General features: G+C 48.7%; 1 protein-coding gene across 1 annotated transcript in view; it reads left to right on the top strand.

Moving 5' to 3' along the window:
- Positions 1–1,797: 1,797 nt before the first annotated feature.
- The window catches only part of LOC147726038 (PC-esterase domain-containing protein 1A-like), a 207,012-nt gene continuing 180,895 nt past the window's right edge, over positions 1,798–27,914 (top strand). The window contains exon 1 of the mRNA XM_086960152.1: positions 1,798–1,900. Coding sequence (XP_086816278.1) covers positions 1,828–1,900 — 73 coding nt within the window. The 5' untranslated portion in view covers positions 1,798–1,827. The remainder of the gene's footprint in view (positions 1,901–27,914) is intronic.

Raw genomic sequence — 27,914 nt, 5'->3', positions numbered from 1 at the left:
CCACGAAGCAGGGATCCGAGACAAGGCCCTGGATTGGACCACCTCCTTCCTCTCCGGCAGAACCCAGAGCGCCCGCCTCCCCCCATTCCGATCCGAAAGCCTCAGAGATAATCTGTGGCATACCCCAGGTATCTTCCTCAGCCCAACACTGTTCAACATCTACAAGGCGCCACTTGCACACATCGCCCGACCTCAACATAATCTCCTATGCCGACGACACTCAACTGATCCTCTCCCTCACCAAGGACCCCCTCACCGCCAAATCCAACCTCCGTGAAGTAATAAGTCATCGCCGACTGGATGAAGTGCAGCCGACTTAAGCTGAACACAGACAAGACGGAGATCCTCATCCTCTGCTCCAACCCATCAGCCTGGGACGACTTCTGATGTCCCTCGTTACTAGTGGAACTCCCGACAACAACCACGCATGCAACCTGGGAGTCATCCTCGACTCAACGCTCACCATGACCAAGCAAGTCAACACAGCCTCCTCCTCATGCATCAACACCTTCGACATGCTCCGCAAGATCTACAGGTGGATCCCGACCGACACGAGAAGAACAGTCACCCAGGCCCTCGTCAGCAGCAGACTCGACTATGGAAACCCCCTCTAAGCAGAAGCACCGACCAAGCTCATCAAACGACTGCAACAATTCCAAAACGCCTCTGCACGCCTGACCCTCGACATTCCACGCCACAGCAACATCCCCCCCCCCCCCCCCCCCCCACCTGAAAAACCTGCACTGGCTCCCCGTCGACAAGAGAATCTCCTTCAAACTCCTGATCCACGCACACAAGGCACTCCACAAGACCAGCCCAGCGTAACCTCAGCAGTTGACTCTCCTTCTACGTTCCCAACCTGCACCTCCGCTCCGCCGACCTCTCCTGGCCACCACCGTCCCGCGCATCCGGAGAACCGCCAACGGAGGCAGATCCTTCTCCCACACCGCCGCCAAGATCTGGAACACCCTCCCCTCAACCTATGACAGACCCAAGACCTTCAGGAGACGACTCAAGACCTGGCTATTTGACCAGTAGCGGCAACCCCCCTCACCCCCTCAGCACCTTGAGACCCTTGCGGGTAAGTATTGCGCTTTACAAATTTTGTGATTGATTGACTGTGGTATTTACTTTGTAGTTGTCAATTTTTCAAATAAAGCTTTGTCCATAATTGTCATTGTATTCTGCCCAAGGTGTGTGGGGTTATTTTATTTTATTTTTTAAGTCTGAACAATTATTTTTTTCCTATTGGAATCTTCTCGCATTATTTCTTATGCGTCTGTTAGTCCTATTTTATCATTCCTTAACTCTTATTAACTGCGTGTCCGGCAATCCTGCTTAGGTCAACAACTGCTTCCTAAAAAATTAATCTATACAGGTCAATAAAGCGTTCATAAATAACTGTAAAAAGATGAAGGCATTTTAAATTAAGTTAGTATCCTCCGATTTATTCGTGGAAGCAGTGCAAACATATCAAAGAGAATATGGTATGGACGATGAGGGCCCTCAATTGAGTTAAAAAAAAAAATAAGTTCCAACCTTCCTGTTAAGAATTGTTTATATTTGTGAATTAAATAAAAATGTTCATGATTTATGAATGTGGTTGATGAATGCTTGTTTCTTTTGTATTTTTGGTACTGTTTTGCAGTTCAAATAATTCATAAGCTTAGCCGGGTGGTCCCCCGTCTTCCAGCAATTATTTAGTGGAGGTCTCCAGATTCCAGTAATTACTCTACAGAAGTCAAAATGCTAAGGTTAAAAACCACTGCTCTAACTTTTTTTTTTTTTTTGATTACAGGTGACTGGTACTAAAATTGTGAAGGAACCATGGATTCGTTTTCAGCCGAAGAAGCCAAGCAACTCTTCCACAATAAGTATGTCGCCATTCTTGGAGACTCCAGTAAGTGTCCACCTGTCTTTAGTTCTTATGCATTTAGTATTTCAGAACATGTTGATATAAGATTACCTAAAGCCAAGCAATAAAGTGTAGTCTGTATGTGAGTGCAGGGCTGCCTTTGTTACTACTGTATAAATGAGCGCCTTCCTTAAGGCGGGGTGTGTCGTCTCGTCAATCTTCTGTGGGATTGATGGGAGGTAGGTATTGTTGAATGTACTCCTCAGGAAACTTGGCTTTTTCTGTTTTGAAGTGAAATGTTGATACATGTTTATTCTCTGGCAATGTATATTGGTGTTTAGATGAGTCTGTAATTGTGATTAACCACATTGCTGCTTGAGAGATTCCTCTGCTGTGCTGGACAGCAATAAAAACTGGTGTGGTCATGACGAGCTCAGCTAGTCATGAGCACAGGAGCACTGTACTGCATGACGAGCTGAGCTTGTCATGAGCATGGAAGGGATTAACAATTAAGGCTCCTATAGATGCCGTGGGTAAACCTCCCATTCATGCACAGAATGAATTTGAGAATGTTTCCATTCCAGAGATTCACACCGCCGCTAGGTAGCGCTGAAAAATGTTGCCATTGAACCCCCAAAGTATTTTATTATGACCAATTGTCTTACTAGATAAAATACAGCTGTCTGATGGTATTTCTTTTTTTCCCCCGCACCCATACTGATGCAGATTTGATTATGGGTTGGTGACATATCTGGCTTGAAGCCCTGTCAGTTTTGCATGCACTAAAACAAAGATCTGGGAGGTGTTTTTCGGCAGTCTACCCCCTCTTCCCCTGAGTTCTACAGACCTCAGTTGTATAAAGGGTGTGTCATCCTGGTGTCAGAAGTAAAAATGAATCCTTAAATCCACCCTTAGGATTGTAAACAAAATTATTTGTCTGTAGAGCAGATGAAAACCACAAATTCAGAGTAATTCCTTGAGGAAAGAGGAATTCCTGGATTTCTGGATATCCACGTAGCATATTCTGATAACGGAGGACTTGTTTGTGTCTGATTCAGGCCAGCCTTTGGTGAGTTTGTTGACCGCGAGGAATCCGACTTGGTAACTAGAGAATACACTAATTAAAGCCACCAGACTAAGTTGTTTACAGAGAATCTTTGTCAACTCGTGCTCTTTTAGGTTTAGAAAGGGATCTGTACTGAGCAATAATTGGGAAAGCTTATGAGAGATTGTCTTTCTTCATACTATAAAGCCGAAAATGTCTCTTTAGTTGGAGCTTGGTATACGATCAAACCTCCGAGGCAGTGCTTGCACTCATTGAGGCTATTCGGACCACATATAACCTCTTCGCTGCTAGGTTTCCCGATTTACTGCACCCCGCCCCCCCCTTGCTAAGCCTTTTTTCAGCTATTTGTGGATAGTTTGCGCTTAGGCTCCTGTAACTTTTTAACCACAAGGTATCCATTCCAAATTTACGTCCTGCAAATAGTATCAACAAAGAATTTGTGGTGCTGAAATCGCCATCTTCCCAGCTTTCAGGGACAAGCTGACTTTTGTCAGAAAACCAAAAATGTTTACACAGTTTTCACATTTTCCGGTGACAAAGCTTCTGTTAGTATTTTTTGTGCTTTTAACCTTCTTGTTAATGTTAAAATTGGGTATGAAAGCATTGATGTATCCTGGACAGCTATGCTTCGGATGGGGGTGATGGGGGGGGGGGGGGGGGGCAAGAGGGCACACGGCAAGATGGCCGCTCTGTAGAGCAGCTCCATTGGCTGGGCCAACAGTCCGCTTAAAATCCTTGTCTTCTTGCCCTGGTTGATGCCCTACCCACAGGAACCGAGCAGCGGAGTGCTACGGGCTACTTTGCTCGTGCTAATCTGAACTCTGTATGGACAGCTGGCTGAGCGAGAGGCTGGTGATTCCCCGGGCCCGCGCTGACAACATAGCGGCCCGGGATGTGCTCGGAGCACGAGGCTGCGGTGAGATTAGGGTGGTGCCGGATGCGGCCTTCGGGCGCTGTGTTAAGATTGCGCGTCCTAGCTGGTGACTTGTGAGTTGTGGGCCCTGGACTGGGAGAGAGTGACACCCCGGTGCGAGATATGTTAGCACCTGGGGAGCAGGCCGGCTTCTGACTCTTGCCTGTGCGGCGCACCGGTTGCAGGTTTGTGTAGGTGGCGTCTATCTTCTACCTCGCCCGCAGCGGAGCTGCTGCAGACCACCGCTGAGACGAGACGGGGAACCCGGTTGAGTGCCTTGGTGCGCCTGCTACTCAGCTGCAACCTACTTCGCTGCTGTACCAACATGGGCTTAATAGGCTCTAGGGGCCTCCGCCGACATTTGCTTTGTGACCTGGTGAGAGATCGTCTTGCGGAGGGATCGCTGTGTGCCGTGTGTGCTGGCGACCGGCGACGTCCTTCGTCCAGGGCGAGAGATCTGCGTGGTGCACCCTACCTGGTGGCTGCTCATCGGTGGACTTCCTTCTGCTGCGACCGGGGAGCCATGTGATCATCCTTGCTGTGTGGCTAGGAGCGGCATCGCTCTTGTTGGGAGCCAACCATGCCTCACAATTGAGCCCCCACATTGGGAAGGCATCTCAGCATGCTGCCTCTGAGGCGACCATTTAACCACTATTGATAAAACTCTTCTTGCAGTTCAGGCCAGCTTACAAACCTTCGACTGAAAATTGCTAACCTGAACTTGCGCATGGATCACATGTCCATGAAGCTGGATAAACATGTGCTGCGCCTGGGGAAGCAGAAACGTGTATTTCCAGCACTGAAGATGGCTTGCAACAGGTGATCACCAGAGCAATGTCTATGGAGAAGGTGCTGGCTGTTATGCAGGCCTGCAATGAAGATTTGGAAGCCAGATCACGACGTAACCTAGTGCGAATCACTTGGCTGCCAGAGTCCACGAACACGGGCCGTCTTGAGACTTATGTGGAGAACCTCCTTTGTGGGTTTTTTGGCGCGGAACAGCTGTCTCGACTCTTGATTGTGGAATGGGCCCATCGCTCTCTGGCTGCTCGCCCTCCCCCTGGCGACCCATGCCTGTCTTTAGCATTTTAGAGATCGGGACACTGTCCTCCGCATGGCTCGAGAGAAAGGTACCAGCACTCACAAGGGGAACACTCTTGCCTTTTACCCAGACTTTACCGCAGCTGTCCAGGAGGCCTGAAGAGAATACCAACCTGCTAAGAAACTTCTCATCTCGGAGCAGATACCCTATGCTATGCTCTATTCTGCACGGTTGTACATAGAAGTAAATGGAAAGCCCCACATCTTCACAGCCCAAAATCTGCAATGGACTTTTCCAAGACTCTTACTGGCCGTAGTCGGACCCCCAATACCGCAGCTCGGGGCGACGGTGGGGGCTCCAATGAGATGGCAGATGAACAATGACCAAGCCAGGTCACGTGAGTTGTGGATGGTGTACACCTCTGCTTCGCTTCACTTCTGGGGTGTCTTATATCAGCTTGTCTGTTATGGTGGGCTTTGGCACGCAAGCCGCAGACACTAAGCAAGCACTTGACCTGTACCGATGTTATTTCCCTCATTGTTTGAACTAGTAATGATTATTAATGTGGGTTATCTTGGTATTGTTTTATGATATTGCGATACAGTGGCCAGGAACTGTTCACATGCTTACTCTGCCACCTCCCATTTCACCAAGAGGGGTACTGTGCTCCAGCGCTCCCTAATGGGTATTCCCCACAGCTGGTTATTTCCTTCGTGTTACACTTGGATTGTTTTGGGGGGGGGGATGGCTTTGGCATGTTGGGGACGTTGAAGTGGCTGGGGGTGTTGGTGGGTGGGTTGTATTTGCAGGGTTTGTTTATGTGGCTAATCTTTTTATTGACACTGTGAGGATTGCATATGTACCTTCACTCACTGCAGTTGAAATATGCTCAATGTATAACACGCTAAAGTTCTGCATCTAGCTCACACTTTAATAACCTGTTTAACATGTAATGTACGGGGACTTATCTCGCCAAAAAAGATTCTCCAGGTCTTGGCGTATCTGGATCGGCTTGAGGTTACAATTGCCCTTTTGAAAGAAGCACACCTAACCCGCTTGTCTGAGGTTCACGTTGGGGTGCAGTGGGCTGGGTACCGCTTCATCTCTTCCTACTCCCGTGGAGTGCTCACGCTCATTATGAAAAACCTCCCCTTTATGATGTTTAGACCTGTGTCGACGATGCAGGACGATATTCCATGGTACACGGGAAGTTGGCGGGCAGTTAAATCACGAATGTAAACACTTAAAGCCCAAATATAGATGATCCCTCCTTCTTTGAGTGTATAATTTCTACACAGCAGGATTGTCCCGATGCTGTGATTTTGTGGGGAGGTAACCTTAATACACACTTAGACCCACATCGAGTTGCAAGGGTAGTCAATCCCCAGTGCAGCCCAGGTTAGTAATGAGGTAATGGCTGAGCTGGGACTGATTGATATATATGGCATCAGCAAAATATGGAGAAGCGGGAGGGCACACATGTTTCCACTGCAGATGATAGCTGGTCCTGGCTAGACTACTGGCTCCTAAGTGAGATAGCGGGGGTTGGGTCTCACAGCTAGTGGGATTGCCTCTCACACTATCCGATCACAGCCCAGTCTGCCTTCGCCTACAAATTCTGTGCACTGTTCACAGATCATTCACCTGGCCTTTCGGCCTGAGGCTCTGCTAGACTCATTTTATGCTGAAACTGTTTGCCAGGCTATAGTGCAATACTTTGATCAAAACAAGGGGTCGGTTGACGGTGCTACAACCCTTTGGGAAGCCGATTTACATACCACACGGGCGACCGACACAGAGAACCTAGACGAATACCTATCAGACATAGCCCATGCGTGGCTTTCGGATGGGCAAAAGGAGTTTCTTAGCCAACCAATCACAGAAGAAGATATTCGCACAGCGATCAAAACCCCTCCAAACAAAGCCCCTGGCCCTGATGGGTTTCCCAGTGAATTTTATAAGAAACTAGCTTACCTGTCGCGCGTTGCTGCGATCTCAGAAGAAAGGAAATTCAAGAAAACTCGTTATGATAACATTAAATTTACATTGTGTCATTGTTATTGAAACGGATTCATTTTATTTTTGAAAACCAGTGTGGCCTGAGCAGTGCGTCCCTGATTGGCTTCCAATCTTGATTCTGGTTGCTTGTTCGTTTGAGAAGAACGGGCTTGAGCAGAGCATACTCGATCGGCTTCCAATCTTGATTCTCGTTGCTCGCTCGTTTGAGAATTACGGCTTGAGTAGTTTGTATTTGAGCAGCTTCCAATCTTGCTTGCCGTTGCTCGTCTGTTTCTGAAGCTCTTAATGCCTTTTTCTTTTGTGCTTCTGATGTAGATTGACCAATCGATTTCTGTTTGGGAGTCATGACTATCGACGATGTTCGCAAATTCGCTGTCTATTTCAGTATTTGAAAGATTGAGGGCCCTGGGGGCCAATTCCTAAAACATTATTTTGACCGAAACCTTCGCGGGAGTGTACTCAACAACTTCCCAAAGTTTCATTGCTATCGGATGAATGGTGTAGTAATGCATAAAGAACAAACAGACAGGCATACTTTAGTTTTTATTATATAATCTAGATATGCAGAAGAAATAACCCCCCATCTCATGGCAATGTACTCCGAGGCATATGACATTGGCCAACTGCCACCAACCCTTCGGGAGGCTCTGATTATCATGTTGCTTAAAGATAAAACGCCTTCTCATTGCAACTCTTATCGAACACTGACGCCAAAATATTGCCCATAATTCTTGCCACCAGGCTGCAGCCACTCATGCAAGACCTGATCCTTTCGGACCAGTCTGGTTTCATTCCCACTAGGTCTACCTCATAATTTGCGCTTGCCCTTTGCTATGGTCCATATTCTCGAACCTGGGCTCCAAGCAACGGGTGTCATGTTAGATGCCGCCAAGGCCTTTAATTCCATAGAATGGGGCTACCTTTTTTTATTTTCTATGGCGAATGGGTTTTCCTCCTCTCTTTATTAATTGGATACGTCTGCTGTACACTGACCCTGTAGCGCGGATCCGGGTAGAGGGTAGTATGTCAGACCCTATCTGCATAACCAAGGGGACGAGGCAGGGTTGCCCCCTTTCGCCTCTTCTTTTTGTGATCACGCTAGAACTGCTTGCCTGTATTATTAGACAGCCGCATCGAGCCTCAGCTCACCAATTTGTCTCCCGTCTGTATCTCACTGTACGCGGATGACATGTTGCTTTTTATACGGGCGCCACACGTTTTCTTGGCATTAGTTTTAAGGGAATATATTTGCCTTGGGTTGTTCTCAGGGCTACACATTAATTGGGCAAAATAGATGGTGGTGCCGCTAACATAAAGCACCCTGCCTTGATTTCCCGCTTGTGTGCTCCACGGACCCTGTTAAATATTTGGGGGTGTGGGTTAATTGAGACCCCAACACAGTTATCCACGAGAAGTATTGCACTGCACATACAAAGTTAGAACGACAGGTGGACAGATGGGTGAAGCTCCCATTATCGCTGGCCGATCATATAGCACTTATCAAGATGGTCATACTGCTTCAATGTTTATCTTTTTCAGCAACATACCGATTCCACTCCCAAAACAACTTTTTAAAATCGTACGCACTTTGCTCCTCCAGTTGATTTGGGGTGGTAAACAGGCTTGTCTCAACTGGGAGAAATTTACTTTAAATTATAAAATCGGGGCTTCAGTGTGCCTGACCTTATTTGTACCATTTGTGTGCTCAAGCTCAATATGCCCACTACTGGTTCGGCTCACACAATTTCATCCCATATATGGCAGTGGAAGATTGTACGTTTTTGGAATTTGTATTGCGCGACAGCTACCCAAAAAGGGTTTCTTGGCGCAGACAGAATAGTAGAGGCAGCAGGAAACCAGATAATTTTATTTATTAAACAACCAGGCTTTAAGTGACTTGCGGAAGGTGATGTCATTTGTCACATTTCAGAGCGTGACAGGGAGTGAGATCCGAGTGCGCGCCCTAAATGTGCAAAGGATTTTTCCCCCATCCGGGCCAGTTTGAATTTGGGGATGACCAATCTTCCTTGGGTGGCTGATGTTAGATTACGAGATGGGATATATGGTTTAGCCAGAGCAAGAAGGTTACTAGGGGCCGTTCCTGATTTAATTTTATGCATATAGGTAAGTGTCTTAAATTTTACTCCGCTCTCAATTTTCAGCCAGTGAAGTTTACATTGGTGCGTTGAAATAGATGAGGTCTTAAGAATTCTACATATTAGCCTGACTGCAGCATTTTGTGCCACCTGTAATCTATGGATTACAGATTTGTTTGCTCCCACCTAAAGCACATTACCGTAGTCCAGCCTTGATGCAATCAAGGCATTGACTACGGTTTTTCTGGTCGCTTCTGGTAGCATCCAGCAGATTTTTCGCAGTTATTTGAGGATTGTAAAACAAGTGGCTGCGACTTTAACTGACTGGGAATGCATACTGAGGGTCTCATCAATTCGCACACCTAAATTGGGTACTTGCAATGAGTGAGATGGAAGAACACCCATTTTGCACAGCCAATGTTGCTGGCTCAAGAGATTTTCTGTTTTCCTAGTACCAGTATCTGTTTTCTCTCCATTCAATTTCAATAAATTAGATTGCATCCAAGCTGCTATGTTATTTAGGCCTGTTTTGAGTACAGAGATTTACCACTATATTCCCCTCTGTTGTTCTTGCGTTCTACTCTAACTTGTCCGTGACGCATTAGGCAGCAGCTATGTACATTCTGAAGCTGGCAGGAATCGATCAACTGATGGATCTATACCCCCAATGGTGTTTTTTTGACAGATGATTATCTTCGTTACGTGCAGTATAAGACACCATAATTTATATTCCTTTTCCACAGGTTAAAAAAGCGGAACAGGCACATTATCTTACTCTCTCCCTGCAGAACCTCCCACTTTACATACCGTACACACCATGCTTGTCTGTCCGACACTACGTGAACTCCTTACAAAATTTTACCGCTCTGCTAGAGCGGAAAAACCCCTGCCATGCAACAAAAGTCTGGAGAAATGGAATACATATTTGACTCCACTGCTAACATTGCAAGACTAGGAGCACTGCTGCCAGCTTACTGGTACCCTACCTTCCATTGGCAATCTTCGAATAATTAATCTCAAATCCATCCATCAGGATTATCACACTCCACATAAGGTGTTCAAATATGGGCTTAGAGACACTGATGCATGTAAGCGCTGTAGAGCCATGGATGCTGACTTCTAGCACTTAGCCAGGGTATGCCGCAGGGTGGCGAAGTTCTGGAATGATGTGATTTGTATACTATTTGCTGTGGTCCATGTCGAGCTGCAATGCTCTCCGCAGGTCTGTTTGCTGGAATTGGTTCCGTCCTTTAAGGGAGCTACAGGTAAACTTGTGAGAGTAGCTTTACTGCTGGTCAAGAGATGCGTTACCAAAGGGGATGATGGACGGAGCGTTTGAGCAAATCTAACACTCACCCCCAGGCAACTGATTTGGGTTTAATCCATCACCATTCTTGAGCTCACTCCACCACCAGCGTAACCAAAACCGGCCCTGGCAAAGTGCTCGGCCGCCCCCCGCTCCCCCGGGGGTCTGTGGGTGCCGCCGAGCTCATTGCCAGGGCCGGTTTTCGCCGATTTTGTTGCAGGGCCGATTTTGCAGCTATGCTGCAAAAACGGCCCTGTAACAAAAATGGCCCCCAGAGGGTCCAAAACCGGCCCCCACCCGTGCGGCGCACCGGTGGATTGCCCAGTGCTCGATACAATTTGTCCACCACCCCAATTCAGACATGGCCATATAGAAATCATTAAAATCAACAGGTAGGGAGGAGGAATTCAAGTCGATTTAGTTCCCCATTTCACATAACCAAGTGAGAGAATGGACACTTGTAACTACGTAACCGTAGGTTGGATTGATCACCCTCATACACCGCATAGTTAACATAGCATTTATATCGTTTTTCCGCCCCACATATGCATTATGGCATTATCATTGGGTGTCCAAGTTTGTGCTGTATGCCAGCCTGAGGCAACCTCTGGTATGAGTAGTAGTGTCCAGAGATGTGATGGCACCCCAAAAAAGAGTAGGAGGAAGAAAAATGTCTCTATAAAGCAAGACTTCACCGCAAGAGACTTTTAATTAACATATGGTGAGGTTTTGTTATTAAAAGTAAGTAGGTATAAATGCAGATCGTGTTACTGGATCTCTTGATATCACTTTTTGACAGTCAACATGTTTCAGCTCCATTTCGCCCAGCCGGGTCTACGGAGCATTCGTAAGGCAGACAATATTAAAAACAAATCAGTTACCTACACAACTTGTGAAGTACTCAGTGGTGTTATTATTAAACACTGTTTCTAGATAGGTCAAGCATTGCTCATTGTGGGCAGTGCCACCCCTATGTATACATATATTAAAAGAAAATCCCTGAGCCCTAGTGGGCTTTCTGCTCACCCCCTGTGAAGGGCAGAAAGTCTTATGCCTTCTTTTGGGGGTGGGGGGGTGTATTAGCATGCCCATTCTGGGCAGCCCCCACCCCACACTGGCGTCTAGTGTGCTCTCTGCCCCCCCCCCCCTTCTTAATGGGGGGGAGCAAAGCACCTTTCTCTTTTTTTTTTTTTAAATATCTTTATTTGATTTTATGACAAGACAATACAACACATAATACAAATAATCCCCCCCTTCCCCCCCTCCGGTCGAGTAGGTCATTAAAGGATAAATCAGCACAAAAAAAGCATATATGATAGAGAAAAAGGAAAAATATTTTCGAAAGTACACTAATAAATTAACAGATAATTGTTAAAGGACAGATGACCAAATTTGCAGAGATACAGGTGACAGTTAAATCATTACCCCCAAATCGGTGAGATTGATACCATTCTATTAAGGGTGACCAGGTTTTTAATCCTTTTATCCGATGCTTCCTGCTTTTAGTTTCATATATCACCATTTCTAAATTAAAAATTGCTAACAGTCTTGAGAACCACTGTTGATATGATGGGGCCATGGGATCTAGCCAGGCTGAGGCTATACAAATTCTTAATACGGCCATTGAAATAAAAATCAATTCATGACCAACATTCGGGTTGGTAAGTTTTGTTACACCCAAGACAACTGTTTCATCAGGTAGGGTAAACACTATTTTTAGAATCAGTGAGAGGAAGAGTTCAATTCTTGATTTAAGAGGAGTTAAACTGGGACAAGAAGAAAACGTGTATGCAATCCGCATTTTGTAGATTACATCGAAAGCGGCATGTACCTCTCCCACTACCCCATTTTGAGATTCTGTCCGGAGTGTAATATATAAAAAAGCATATTTTATAAAATTGGGTTTGTAGTTTGGTTGACATAAGGACCGTTTGCGATAGCTCATATGCATATACAAATACTAATGGGGAAATTGTGATTTTGCTTTGCCATTTCTGAGAGATTTTCTGTAAATACATCAATAATAAAGGATATAACCCCCCAATCCTGAGTTTTTCCTGAGAGTGGCTTTGAGTGTCGGCTATAGCATTTTTATTCCAAGTGCCCTCTCAAGAGGTCTCACACCCCCACACCCCCACTGGTGGCTAGTGGGCCCACGTATCACCCTCCTGGGGCGATACCCAAGCAGGGATCCACTAGGGAGGAGTACCATTGGAAAGGGGAAATTCTCACCTTCCCAACGATATCACTCCCAAGTGTTTCAGTGTTTTCAGAAAATGGGCCTCTGGAGGGAGGTTAGTGTAGCTCTTCCCCACCTCCTGCCCACCCCCCCCCCACCCCCCCCCCCCACCCTCCCCACCCAAAAAGTGACGGACGGACTGGTTCCGTCAGGAGCAATGGTGCTCATGAGGGAGCACTTCCATCATGAGCACCGATGGGGATTGCGGATGCTAGGTTGAAGCCACAATCTGCCCGAGATTTGTGATCTCCGACAAGGATCCAGGCCAGCACCTACGGGCCTACCTGTATGGGCTTTCTCCTGAAACCGCAAAGCCTAATCGTTCATGTATCCGCTTCTAAGGATTAGCAGAGAAACAGCAAATCAAAGCACCTCGATACTCTTGACAAAGCTTTTTTGCTTCTGGGAGTTCAAGCAATTTGGTTTGGTTATTAGTGAGTAAAGCGGTTCTCATGGCTTTCTTGAAACCGCCAAAAGACTTCAGACATTCTCTTCACTGGGTCTGCTACTAGAAGGATTAACTGTAGCTAAACGGGCCTTGCAAACTGCCCTGGATACTGTAAATGTTTAGTGGGGTTTGGTAGTATGTACAGATGTGAACTCCGCTTTCTTGGATGGAGTGCAAACTCGGTTGGGATCTATTTAGAGTTGGCTTCTCTGGTACAGAAATTCCACCAGCCATACAAGATGTTTACAGGCCATAGTTAAAATGGATTTCTTCCAAAGCAGTCTCCAGGACCTTAACACCAAAAGGAGCCTCAAAATGTTTTCTTATGGGTCTGTATTCAGCAAATGGTTTCCAAGCAAGTTCTTCATCTTTCTGTGCTTTCTTGACTACCAATAATGCAAAACACCTTTCCTCTCAGCACTCCATGAGACTCCTCAGGAAAGAGGTGGCATTATAATTAGACTGCTAGTCGGAGGTAACCTTGGACCAGTAAGCCCGTCCGATGGTGTGTCAGGATTTCTTTCCAGCTTTTTAGATGAGGCTGCTACCCTGATGCAAAACCTTGATGGAAGATATTGCTTCATTTTTGGAAAAGGGTGCCATATAGATTGTGCGTCCTTGGACCAAAGTTGGTATTCCTGTTTGTTCATAATTTCAGAGACTGGTGGAGATCTGTGTCTGACTTCAGTTCCTAGGACTTCGACTGCATTCTTGTTGCAGGAAAGGTTTGAGATTTTGTCCTTGGTGGATTGACAATCTCTGCAAATTCAGGATTGGCTTTTGTCTCTAGAACTGCAGGATTTTTTTTTCCCCATTTACATTGCCAAAGAGCAAAGGAAGTAGCCGAATTTTAGCACTGGCGGCTTCTTCCGTTTGCAGAGATGATCCAGCAAAGGTGCTCTCAGTTTATCCAGTATGGCCACAACTCTGCATAAGCCGGCCTTTTCCTTGAATGTGTCGGCACATTCAGCTTAGAAACAAACATGCATTAGGAGTTTGCAACACCAATTAAGTTTTCGTTCTGAAATGGTGAAAGGTTGTCACACCACCAGGTGAGTGCTGTTTTTCAATGGCTTGATGGTACCTTGTTCTTAGATTCCTTTTGCAAGGCTTCAGTGAAAGCAGTTTTGGGACTGATAGAAGAACTTTTCTGAGATGCTGAAATTACGTTTTTCAATCTTACGGTGCTTGGATTGATCCACCATGGACTAAATGTACCTTCACTCCCCCTACCGTCATGGATGAAGTGAGTTACCTGGGAGATGTCTGAAAATTTTAGTCCAAGTGGAGTCAGCCTACATTAATGTGTTGCAATTGAGGATGATGGAGCAAGTTGCAATTTTGTTTTTTGCTTGCTAGATGACATCCATGTTCAGGTGTTAACAGAAACACTTAATTTTTTTTTATTTTTTTTTTTCTCCTTTTTTAAATGTTCCTCATACTGCCAAAACTCAAGATGGGATACCTCCAATCACTCCATGCCTCCCTTTATCAGCCCTTGGGGGATGGAAATGGAGAGAAACAGAGCTTTCCCTCCAAGATGACACCGTTACCTTCTCCCACCCCTGTTCACTTATCGGAGGCCCCCACTAAAGTTACTTATGAGGCCAAGTCCAACAGTGCAATGGCTTAATCATTGGACCCGGTTTCCTTTTCTCTTCAACAAATCTGACCAGGTCTTTACTTTACTTTTTGAATCGCAAGCCATGTCTGACTTACTAGGACGAATAATGTTCTTCAGACATTCAGCGAAAGTCGGAGGGTGTTCGGATTTCCGAGTCCTACAAATTTCTCTCCTTGCGAGAATGATCACATGGAATATAAAATTAAACATAGGTGTATTCATATAGTAGTCTTTGGTAGACCAACTAAAATCAAACTTGTACTTACTTCCATTGGTCTTTTCAATACAATTTCCAAGAATTCACATATCTCCGTCCAATACGACTTGATTCCTGGACATTCCATAAAAATATGAATATCATCTGCATCTCGGTTTTTGCACCTTGGAAAACTATATGCATTCCCAGTCACCTTGGACAACTTTTTTGGAGATCAATATACCCTGTAAGCAGTATAGAGGTGATTCCTCCTCAATGCCGCTGGTTTAACTATAGCCTGTAACAGAACAAAGGAGTCAGACCATACCTTATAGACATCTATTTCGTTCACTCTGTTTTCTTCCCCCCATAATCTCAAAACTTCGGAGTCTCCCTCATCCTCCGCATTCATTAAAGCCCAATACCAGTACTAGACTTCCTTTTTCCACAAACCTGTTCTAGTGACTTGATCTGCTTTTGAGTTTACCTCCTCCTCCTGCCAACTCCGCGTCGCCCACCAGGATGAAAGCTGGTAATACTTAAACCTTGTTAGAGATCTTTGGGTTAACCTACTTAGTGCATCCCAGCTCATAAGCTTGCAGCCTTCTTGTAGGTCACCCCAAAATGTTATACCCCCTGTTTTAAGTGGCTGACTTGATCTTGTAAGCATTTTGGAGTGCCGGGGGAGTCCTAGACTGGAGCCTGTGCTGCATAATAGGGGATATTCATTTCCTTTCTTATAAACATCCATGTTTTTAAAGCTGCCCTCAAAATCTTTAGCCTAACTTTTTTGTAAACTTTCGGATCTCCATACTTATACAGAAAAAAAACCTGCCCTTGTACCGCATCCTTTAACGTGGCCTCAAACAAGACCTAACAATGAGGAATCTGTTTTATTCCCCAACATCCTAAACATTCTTAAATTGAAAGCATAACAATAAGATAATAAGTCTGGTAAGGCTAACCCCCCCGCCCCCCCTCCCCCCCCCCCCCTCCCCCACACACTTTAAGACCTCTCCTTAATTTTTAGGTCACGCTACCGATGCAGCGCCATGCGCTGCTCGCGTATGCGAGCCTGTCCTTTTTAATCCATTGTGTATCATTTCCAGATGGCTCTGGCATGAAAAGAGAAGGGACGTTGCTGCTCACAAACTACTTCTTTCGTGACAAAATTCACCAGTTTGGAGGAGGACTGCCCACATAATCTTCATTACTTGTAGATTACTTGATGAGGAAAAAAACAGGCCACCGACTCGTTAACTCTTACAAAATCCCACGCTGGAAAGTGCTGGAGGGGGGAGATAAATTTATAAGCTCCATTTGTCCAGCAATAATTGTGATAGCTGACGCGCGCTCCACACGTACACCATGCCCCACTTACCGGCTGTTGTGGGGACTCTGTGCTGCTCCTGGCTGGTCTCCTCGTGGCAGGCGGGCTTCTTCACCCGGTCACTGGTGCAGAAACACACTGGGCTCTGTCAGCTCACGGGAGCCCTAGACACTGCTGCATGCACCATGCCGCGCCAATGTCCTAGGCAAGGTTGCCAGCACGCATGCTCAGCTGGTGGTGGGCACAGTCCGAGGCCTCCCTCTCGGGCTGCTCGCACTTGCTGGGTTCCCGGGCCGGCTTCATGGCAGCGGCCAGGAACATGGGCGCATGAGCGAGCAGCACTCTGTCCATCCCACCGTGCAGGTCTCAGCCGAGTAGCAATGCACGGTCCTCACAGCGCTGCTCCTCCCAGTGTGTCCCGGACCAGGCGGCTCTGCATGTGCCGGGAAGAGGCCGGCACTCACACGCACCCTCACTGGAGAGCCGCAGCTTCCCACCACAGGCCTGTATTAAAGGGTTTATGGCCAATGGTAGGAAGCAAGGGGTGAAATAGGGCTTTGCCTGTCATTAACCAGTGGGCTCTTCCTAACCAAAACACCTCCAAACTTTGCAAAGTGTTACAGTTGGTCTTTTACTTAAAATAAACGGAACGACATGCCGCATTTCTTGTTTTTTGAAGGTGTTGTGCAAACTCTCCCTATCAACACAATTACCCTGACCTGCCATCCACGGACAGCAACAGCCGGTCGGAGCCAGAACAGCCATCACCTCTTGAGCAAAGACCTCCGCCGCCCGACGACTGGGGGAGGGGGCTGCGCGTAATCCTCCGTGTGTGCCGGTGCCTAGCCCGCAGGCACCTGGTCCGCCACTCTTGAGCTGAATGTCACCCCTGCCCAACTGACCCAACCCCTCCCGGCAGGCCCTTGAAGGCGACCATCCAATGTGCCTCCACCCACGTAAACAACATTCAGCCCCTCCCATGTCTCACAGCCACAATTCCTGTTTTTTTGCTTGAGATGCGCGAGTACTTTTACAGAGGGCAAATCATATACCACACGACAATCACATTTTAGACCTTTCGGCACTTTGACATAAATCGCTGCGGTTTGAAATACATTTTACAGTAACCATAGTTTCTGTAGTAGGAGATGTTATGTTATGTTAAAAATGTGTTAGAGCGCAAAACAGCTGCCCCAGCAACGGGCGTCCCGGCGCTGAACCAAGAAAGACACCTGAGGGGAGAGGGTGAAACAACAGGAAGTTTAGATCAGAGGGAAAAGATGAGTTTTAATTTCCTTGCGAAAGGCAGTCAGGTTGGTCAGGGAGAGAATATGAAGTGGCAGGGAGTTCCAAAGTTTCGCCCCTAAAACCTTGAAGGAGCGGCCACCCATTCTGCTGAGCCTGGTTCGAGGGACGGACACAAGGTGCTGTCCTAAGGAGCGCAAGGTGCGCTGGGGAGTGTAGGGTACCAGGAGCAGGCGTAAGAGTTCAGGACAGTCTGATCTAAGAATTTTAAAGGCAATGGTGAGAGTCTTGAATAGAATTCGGGACTCGATCGGCAGCCAATGTAGTTTCCGGATGGTAGCTCTAACAGAGCACCTACGGGGAAGGCCCACCACTGCCCTTGCTGCTGAGTTTTGAACCTGTTGCAGCCGTGCTATCTCTGCTTTATTGGCACCTAAGAATAAAACACTGGCATAATCCAACCGAGCAAGGATGATAGATTGGACAATTAGTTGGCGTGTTTTGGAGTCGAAGAAGCCAAGTATCGGGCTGAGACTCCTCAGCAGACCCACACAAGTAGCTGCCACTTTCTTTGTGTGGGTCTGAAAATTAAGCGAGGAGTCCAGCCAGACACCCAGATTCTTCACCACAGTTTTCGGAGAGGGGATGGGGCCAAGCAAAGAAGGCCACCAGTGTTCGCTCCAGTAGCAGGGTTTTTTTCCAAGGAGCAGCACCTCTGTTTTCCCAGCGTTCAGTTGTAAGCAGTTGCGCGTCATCCATTGCGCAACTGCAGCTAGGCCATCCCTAAACTTCGCAGCTGAAATTGAGGGGCCCTCAGTAAGAGTGATGACCAGCTGCGTGTCGTCAGCGTACGACACAAGCGTGAGGTCCCACTCTTTTGCCACTACCGAGAGAGGCTGAACGTAAAGATTGAAAAGGGATGGACTAAGTGCCGAACCCTGGGGAACTCCTTGTCCGATGGAATGGGACTGGGAGATAAATGGAGGGGCTGAAACCCGGAAGGACCTATCCTTCAAGAAAGACCGAAACCACTCTAGGGCAAGATCACAAATCCCTATAGCCTCGAGACGTTTTAGCAGGATATTATTGGAGACCGTATCAATGGCTGCGCTGAGATCAAGTAGAATCAGCGCAGCACTCTGACCGGCGTCAAGTATGTTCCGGAGGTGTTCAATGGTAGTCAGCAGTGCGGACTCTTTACTGTGTCCTGGCCTGAAACCATTCTGGGATGGGTCCAGGATGTTATTTTGGACCATGTGATGGGACAAGACTTTATTCACATGGGCTTCTGCCAGTTTGGACGCCCATGGAAGCAGCGAAATAGGTCTGAAGTTTTCCGGCTTTGTGAAGTTTTCCGGATCTCTGTGTATAGTCATAATCTAGTGAATAGTCCCGCCCATGTGCGTGGACCCCGGAGAAATCAAAAATAATCTCTTAAGTTGTCAAAAAATTGCAGAACTGCAAAGGCAATTACGAGAGAATTTAAAGACAGATAATGCAGCCTATATCCACAGGCTACACTGTCCAGTACTTCAACTAGAAATTCCACCAAAAATACCAAACAAACTGCACAGCCTGCCCAGTTTCCTCCACAGAGAAACTTGCCTCTACCAGCAAAAGCCTCTGGAATGATAGAGAGGAAGGTATGGACAGACAAGCCCCATAGGCTGCCATTATGTGGCTCAAACAGGATACTGTGCCTTTAAGAAAACTTTCCAGAACTCTCTCAGTATCCCAGAATGCTCAGCAGGTCCCTTTACTTTCAGTTCTTTTTTCCGGCTCCTGCTAGGGGGACCCTGGAGCATTGAGCTCTCCCTTTCAAGGGTTTAATTGGTGATTTTGTTCACTTTTCTTGGGTGTAGTGCTTGTTTGTTAAGTACTAAGCCCCTTTTTCTTCACTATATTGTCAAAAATGCCTGGCTTATTTGACAATTGCCCAGAGTGTGATAGAAAAAAGGCCAAATCCGACCCACATGGAGTGTACATAGTCTGCCTCCCCACCTCCCAGAGGAGTGTGAAATCTGCAAGACCCTCTCTGCCAGGACCCTGAGAGAGAGGATGAAGATCAGGCTCCAAGGCTTCGAGGAAAACCCTCCCGCCAAATCACTGGACCCAAATAAAGCAGCCATCAACCTCACACAATGGATCACACATAGCGCTAACTAATTAGCACCCTTGAAAAACAATCAAAACAAGCCAGGTATCAAAAAAGCCCCCTGGTTCAATGACTAACTTAAGAAATCCAAAAAGATCTGCCGCACCCTCGAGAAAGCCTGGCGGAAAAAACCCAACCACAGACAACATGACCGCCCTCAAGAACGCCACCCCCAAACACCAGCAGCTAATCCGATCCACCAAGAAATCAGCATTCAAGGATCGACTCGACAACAACGCCCACAACAGCAAGGAACTCTTCAACATCGTCAAAGAGTTTACCAATCCCAGCGCCGGCACCAATGACATCACTCCCTCTCAAGACCTCTGCGACTCTCTAGCCACATTCTTCCACAGCAAAATCGCTGACATACATAACAGCTTTGGCGACCAGTCCACCCCCCTCACCACCACCGAACTGAAGCCCACCACCACCACCACCCTTGACGCCTGGTACCCAATCAGCATCGAAGAAACCATCCGCTTGATGAACTCCATTCACTCCGGATCACCAACCAACCCATGCCCCCACCACATCTTCAACAAGGCCGACTCCATCATCGCACCCCATCTCCGGGATATCATCAACTGCTCACTCAACACCGCTATCTTCCCAGAAAGCTGGAAACACGCCGAACTCAGTGCTCTACTGAAGAAACCCACAGCACACCCGACTGAACTTAAGAACTACCGCCCCATCTCGCTCCTCCCTTTCCCAGCCAAGGTCATAGAGAAGACCGTCAACAATCGGCTCGCCGCCTTCCTCGAGTCAAACGGCTCCCTCGACCCATCAGTCTGGCTTCCGAGCCAAACACAGCACCGAGACCGCCCTCATCGCAGCCACAGACGACATTCGAACACTACTTGACAACGGAGAAACAGCTGCCCTCATCCTACTAGACCTCTCCGCAGCATTCGACACGTTCTGCCACAGCACCCTCATACAACGCCTCAGCAACGTCGGGATACAAGGAAAAGCATTGGACTGGATAATCTCGTTCCTCACCGGAAGAACCCAGAGAGTCCGCCTCCCCCCTCATCTGCGGCGTACCACAAGGATCATCGCTCAGCCCCACCCTCTTCAACGTCTTCATGAGCCCCCTCGCAGCCATCGCACGCCAACACAACCTCAACATCCTCTCCTACGCTGACGACGACACAGCTGATCCTCTTCCTCACCAAAGACCCAAACACCGCCAAAGCCAACCTACACGAAGGAGGTCCTCATCCTAGGATCATCCCCCTCTTCCTGGGACGACTCATGGTGGCCACCAACGGACCATGCTCCCAAACTAGGATTCATTCTAGACTCCTCCCTCTCGATGACCAGCCAAGTCAACGCCGTCTCATCATCATGCTTTAACATCCTACGTATACTCAAAAAGATCTTCCGCTGGATCCCTACGGAAACAAGAAAGACGGTCACCCATGCACTTGTCACAAGCCGACTGGACTACGGAAACAACCTCTACGCCGGAACCACAGCCAAATTACAGAAAAAACTCCAACGCATTCAGAACGCCTCCGCCCGACTCATCCTAGACATACCCCGCCACAATCACATATCCGGTCACCTGAGAGACCTCCACTGGCTCCCCGTCAACAAGAGAATAACGTTCCGTCTCCTCACCCACGCACACAAAGCCCTCTACGACCTAGGACCCAAATACCTCAACACGCGCCTGACCTTCTACACCCCTACCCGCCAACTACGATCGTCCAATCAAGCCCTCGCCGCAATTCCACGCATCCAAAGATCCACCATGGGAGGAAGATCTTTCTCCTACTTAGCGGCCAAAACGTGGAATTCTCTCCCCACCCACCTCCGCCTTACACAGAACCACCTATCCTTCAGAAAACAACTCAAAACTTGGATATTTGATAAATAACTTACCCCCCTTCCCTCAAGCGCCTTGAGACCCTCTGGGTGAGTAGTGCGCTATACAAATTTTATCTTGACTTGACTTGATCAGAGGGGTTCCCTTCCACAAGGACATTCCCGCACAGACGATCGTGACAGATGCGTCTCTCCACGGCTGGGGAGCACACTCCGGAGACTTACAGATCCAAGGGACGTGGTCTCTGTCGGAGTCCACGTACCACATCAACTTCCTGGAACTCAGAGCTGCTCACTTGGCACTGAAGGCCTTTCATCCGTCCTTAAAGACCAACTCTCTGCTTGTACAGACGGACAATACGCCCACAATGTATTACCTCAACAAGCAGGGGGGCTCGAGATCACGCACTCTGTCGCAGGAGGTGCAGGCGATCTGGCACTGGCTTCAGGCCAGAGGACTGACGATAACTGCTACCCATCTGCCAGGTGTGCAGAATGTTCAGGCGGACGCACTGAGCTGACTGATTTGGGAAAACCACGAATGGGTCCTAAATGATGAAGTGCTAGGAGAAGTCTTCGCAAGGTGGGGGACTCCAGACGTAGATCTGTTCGCCACCGCCGAAAGCAGCAAATGCCGAGGCTTCGCCTCCAGGTACCACCAACAGGGGACGTTGGGGAATGCCCTATGGATCGACTGGTCGAGCAGCTTTCTGTACGCTTTTCCACCCATTCCCCTGATTCCGGCGGTGCTCATCAAGTTGTCCCGGTCCAGGGCGCGGATGATATTGATCTCCCTGCAATGGCCCAGACAGTAGTGGTGGTTCACGGACCTGCTTCACCGGTCTCTCCTTCCTCACATACGGTTGCCGTGCAGGCCAGACCTTCTCACGAAGTTCGGGGGACAGATTGTGCACCCGAACCTCTCGTCTTTGATTTGGCGGCATGTCTCCTGAGGTAGTGCAGTATGGCCATTTGAATCTGCCCGAAGATTGTATGGACATACTGAAGGAGTCTAAGCGACCTTCCACTAGGACTTCTTATGCTTACAAGTGGAAGAGATTCTGCATCTGGTGCAAGTCCAAGAACTATGACCTTACGTCGTGTAAGGAGGATGTCATCCTTCCTTATCTTCTACATTTGGCGCAGTCTGGCCTTAATTTTCATTCCATTTATCTCGCTGCATTGACTGCCTACAGGAAATGCCCTCCACAGACTTCCTTCTTCCAGATCCCTGTGATCAAAGATTTTTTGGAAGGCTTGAAGAAAGTATTCCCTCCTGTCCGGCTTCCTTCGCCTTCATGGGAATTGAATGTGGTGCTGTCCAGATTGATGAAGGAGCCTTTTCCTGGAAGGTGGCGTTTCTCGTGGCGATTACATCGGCCCGCAGGGTGAGTGAAATTCAGGCGTTGTGTTGCCGAGAACCTTATACTGTATTTCATGCTGCTAAGGTTGTTATGCATACTCGCCATACATTTCTTCCCAAGGTTATTTCTGATTTTCATGTCAACCAGACCATAACTTTGCCTATGTTTTTTCAGAATCCTTCATCTCCAGCGGAAAGGTCTTTACATTCCCTGGATGTTAGGAGGGTGTTGAAATTGTATCTGGATAAAACCAAAGCTATTCGTAGGTCAGACCAATTGTTTATCAATTATGGATCAGTCAGGACCGGTCTTGCTACCTCCAAACAGTCCATTTCTTGGTGGATTGTGTCCTGTATACAATTGTGTTACCAAAAAGCTAATAAGACCTTAGGAAGTAAACCTAAGGCTCATTCCACCAGGGGCAAAGCTGCCACGACTGCTTTGCTACGTAATATTCCAATTGCAGATATCTGCAAGGCAGCCACTTGGAAGTCGGTCCATACCTTTGCTAACCATTACTGTCTGGACACTGATGCCAGGACAGACGCTCAGGTTGGGCAGGCTTCGCTGCCAAATCTGTTCGCACAGCAGTGGTGTTATGTCTTGATTCTCCACCGCTGCTTTGGTGTGGGGATGGGCTTGCCATTCTATTCACTAGATTATGACTATACCCAGAGATCCCCTACTACAGAAGGAGTAGTTTCTGTCCTGTAACTCCAGTTCTGTAGTAGGGGTATCTCTGTTATAGTCATAAGCGCCCGCCCTCCTCCCCGGTGAAAAAAGATATTCATGTAAGGAATGCTACAGGTCTGGCGTGTTACGCCTTCAAGAAGAACTGAAAGTAAAAGGGACCTGCTGTGCATTCTGGGATACTGAGAGAGTTCTGGAAAGTTTTTTTCTGAAAGGCACAGTATCCTGTTTGAGCCACATAATGGCAACCTATGGGGCTTGTCTGTCCATACCTTCCTCTCTATCATTCCAGAGGCTTTTGCTGGTAGAGGCAAGTTTCTCTGTGTAGGAAACTGGGCAGGCTGTGCTGTTTGTGTGGTTTTTTGGTGGAATTTCTAGTTGAAGTACTGGACAGTGTAGCCTGTGGATATAGGCTGCATTATCTGTCTTTAAATTCTCTATTAAGTGTCTTTGCAGTTCTGCAATTTTTTGACAATTTAAGAGATTATTTTTGATTACTCCTGGGTCCACGCACATGGGCGGGATTATTCACTAGATTATGACTATAACCGAGATACCCCTTCTACAGAACTGGAGTTACAGGACAAACCACTCCATTTTTATCATATTGCCCCAAACCTCGCCCAGGATCCCCGGACGCCGATCCCAAACCACAAACCAAACGCCACTCCCAGTCCCCGAAAGTGGACAGTTTCACTCGCAAGGCCTGTCGCCTCCCCACAGGTCCGCCGGCACCCCGAACCACACTGTGCTCCCGGTCTTCCCCTGGCCTCCGTAATCCCAACCGTCAGCCCCCAAGCAGTCCGAGAACATCTTTGTCCCCGTAGCGGTGCAAGCGAAAGCGTTTGGCGGCCTCAGTTTCCAGTGCTTTGAAGCCGTTGTAAGATTGTTTGTTCCTTAACTGTGTAATTTGTGAACTTAATGTTTCCCTTGTCTTCGTTGTTTGATTTTTGTTGCGATAAAGTGGCACTGATGGCTGTTGAATGCCACTGATACTTAAACGTGAGATTATTACATGTCATGCCTACACACTCTGAAACCATGGCAGCTATGTCTCTTGCTGTTACTACAGGACTCCAGCAATTTTCCACATGGCGCCAGCCCCTTCATTCAGGCGGCGCTCCCCACTGTGCCTGGTGGAGCAGCAGCCCCCGACTTTTTAGGACCGCCATATAGGGTATAGCCAGCCCTGTTCTCCTTATCTAACCAATTCCTTTGCTCCGATGACCCACTTCCCTCCTCTCACCCTGTAACTGAACCTGACGCTGCCTCTTCCTTAGCCGCCTAAGTTAGTGCTCCCTGCCCCCACCCCGCCACTCTCCCTGGTGCGCTTCTGTCTCCCTCCAGCCCTACTCCGCTTGTATGCGTTTTGTTTCTGGATTCTCTTTAATTCACCTTTGGACAAATGCCCCTTTCAGTCCTATTCAGAGGACCCAAAACCTTGCTCCCCAAGACCAACTGATGGTGAACCCCCCGCCTCTGAAACCGGAACCCCCTAACCCCTCAACAAAGCCAACCAATTTACCCACAAAGGAAACAATCTCCCTCAATAAGCGGTACCGCTTATGGAGACCACGAAGGGACCACGTAGGCAAGCCCGTCTGCGTCCGTCCACGCCGGGACCGCGTCCAGCGCAGGACCCCTGGCCCCCGTCTAGGCCAGCCCACGCGACGAACCTACGACGCCGCCACCCTCAACGATGGCCGGACCCCGCCTGCTACCGGGCCAACCCGAAACGCACCCACGGACCCTTCACCTGCCAATCCTGCAAATTCTCCTGCCTCCGAAACAGCACAGCACCACACCCGCCAAGCCAGAGACCAACAGCACCCACCTCAAGTGCATCCTGCTCACCACCCTCTCCGTCCACAGACACGCAATCTAACTCTGGAACCTCCTCAACACAACCTCGCCAGACGTCGCCTTCCTCACAGAAACCTGGATGAACGCCTCCTCAGCCCCCAACATCGCCATAGCCATCCCGGAGGACTACGTGATCACCCAGAGGGACCGCGTCAACCAAACTGGAGGAGGCCTCGCCATCGCCCACAAAAACACCATCCTAATCACAACCAACTCCGACACCCTCACCGCCGCCAAGCACCTCCAATTTCAGATACACACCAACCCCAAGACCACCCTCAGAGGGACCCTCATCTACAGACCCCCGGGACCACGCACCCAATTCAGAGAAGCCATCGCAGACTTCATCAGCCCATACCTCCTCAGACTACATACTCCTAGGAGACCTCAACTTCTACCTGGAGAACAACAATGACAGCAACACCGCCGCCCTCCTGGACAACCTCGCCAACCTCTGACTCAAGCAACTGGTGAAAACCCCCACCCACTACACCGGACACACGCTAGACCCTACCTTCTCCCAGCAAGCACATCTCCTTCAGCCACTCCACCGGACTACACTGGACAGATCACAGCTGCGTCCACTTCAACTTCAGGATAACCACGACCCACCACCACCGGTAACTGGTTCCCCGCAGAAGCTGGAGCAAGATCACTGCCGACCAACTCACCACCTCCCTCAGCCAGAACCCTCCCACCAACACGAGGGACCCCAATGTAGCAGCCCGCAACCTCACACAGTGGCTCATCAGCTGCGCCGATGACCTTGCGCCATACAAGAACCCTCCCAACAGACCGGGCAGCAAGAAAGCTTCGTGGTTCACCAACGACCTCAAAAACTCCAAGAAAACCTGCTGCACCCTAGAGAAAGCCTGGTGCCATGTCCAGACATCGGAGAAAATGACAGCCCTCAGGAACGCCACCCGTAAACACCACCAGCTGATCCGCACCTCCAAAAAGACAACATTCAAAGAAAGTCTGGACAACACCCACAACAGTAAGGAACTCTTCAACATCGTTAAAGAGCTCTCCAACCCCAGCGCCTGCAACGACGACATCACACCCTCGCAAGACCTCTGCAAGTCACTCACCTTGTTCTTTCACCGCAACATCGCCGACATACACAACAGCTTCGGCGCACGGACCATGCACCCAACCATCGAACCAGCGCCCCCTCCCACCACCCTCTGCAACTGGACCCCGATCAGCACCGAAGACACCACCCGCACGATGAACACCATCCACTCCGGCTCCCCCACCGACCCCTGTCCACACCACATCTTCAACAAAGCCGACGCCATCATCACACCCCAACTCCGGGACATCATTAACAGCTCCTTCGCATCCACCACCTTCCCGGAGAGCTGGAAACATGCCGAGCTCAGTGCCCTCTTGAAAAAACCCACCGTAGACACCACGGGCCTTAAGAACTTCCACCCCTTCTCGCTCCTCCCTTTTCCTGCCAAAGTCATCGAGAAGACCGTCAACAAACAACTCTCCACCTTCCTCAAGACTAACGGATCCCTCGACCCCTCGCAGTCCGGCTTCCGAGCAACGCACAGCACCGAGACCGCTCTCATCGCAGCTACTGACTACATCAGGTCCCTGCTCGACAATGGGGAAACAGCTGCACTCATCCTCCTGGATCTCTCAGCAGCCTTCGACACCGTATGTCGCCGCACCCTGATACAACGCCTCGGCAACACAGGAATCCAAGGAACGGCCTTGGAGTGGATCGTCTCGTTCCTCGCCGGAAGAACACAGAGTCCGCCTTCCCCCGTTACGATCCGTGGCCATCGAAGTCATCTGCGGCATTCCGCAAGGATCCTCTCTCAGCCCCACCCTCTTCAACGTCTACATGAGCCCCCTTGCAGCCATCACATGCCAACACAACCTTAACATCTCCTACGCCGACGACACCCAGCTGATCCTCTCCATCACCAACGACCCCACCACCGCCAGAGCCAGCCTCCAGGAAGGAATGAAGGACGTTGCGGAGTGGATGAAGCTCAGCCGTCTGAAACTGAACTCACACAAAACGGAAGTCCTCCACCTGGGACCATCTCCCTCGACCTGGGACGACTCCTGGTGGCCCCCTGCCCTGGGCACCGCCCCTAAGCAGACGGACCATGCTCACAACCTTGGCTTCATCCTGGACTCCTCCCTCACAATGTCCAAGCAAGTCAACGCCGCCTCGTCATCCTGCTTTAACACCCTGTGCATGCTCCGAAAGATCTTCCGGTGGATCCCCACCAAAACCAGGAAGACTGTCACCCAGGCCCTCGTCACCAGCCGACTGGACTACGGGAACACCCTTTACGCTGGAACCACAGCCAAACTCCAGAAAAGACTCCAGCGCATACAGAACGCTTTGGCACGACTCATCCTGGACATCCCTCGTCACAGCCACATCTATGCCCATCTGAAGGACCTGCAATGGCTCCCCGTCAACAAGAGGATCACGTTCAGACTCCTCACCCACGCACACAAGGATCTACACGACATGGGCCCCAAATACCTCAACAGCTGCCTCGCATTCTACACACCCACTCCCCAGCTCCGATCAGACAGCTTCGCCCTCGCCACCGTCCCATGAATTCGCAGATCCACCGCCGGAGGAAGATCCT

Source organism: Lissotriton vulgaris, chromosome 3_1 (assembly GCF_964263255.1).
Source record: "Lissotriton vulgaris chromosome 3_1, aLisVul1.2, whole genome shotgun sequence".
In the NCBI taxonomy this organism is placed as follows: domain Eukaryota; kingdom Metazoa; phylum Chordata; class Amphibia; order Caudata; family Salamandridae; genus Lissotriton; species Lissotriton vulgaris.
This window is presented reverse-complemented; position numbering and strand designations above follow the sequence as displayed.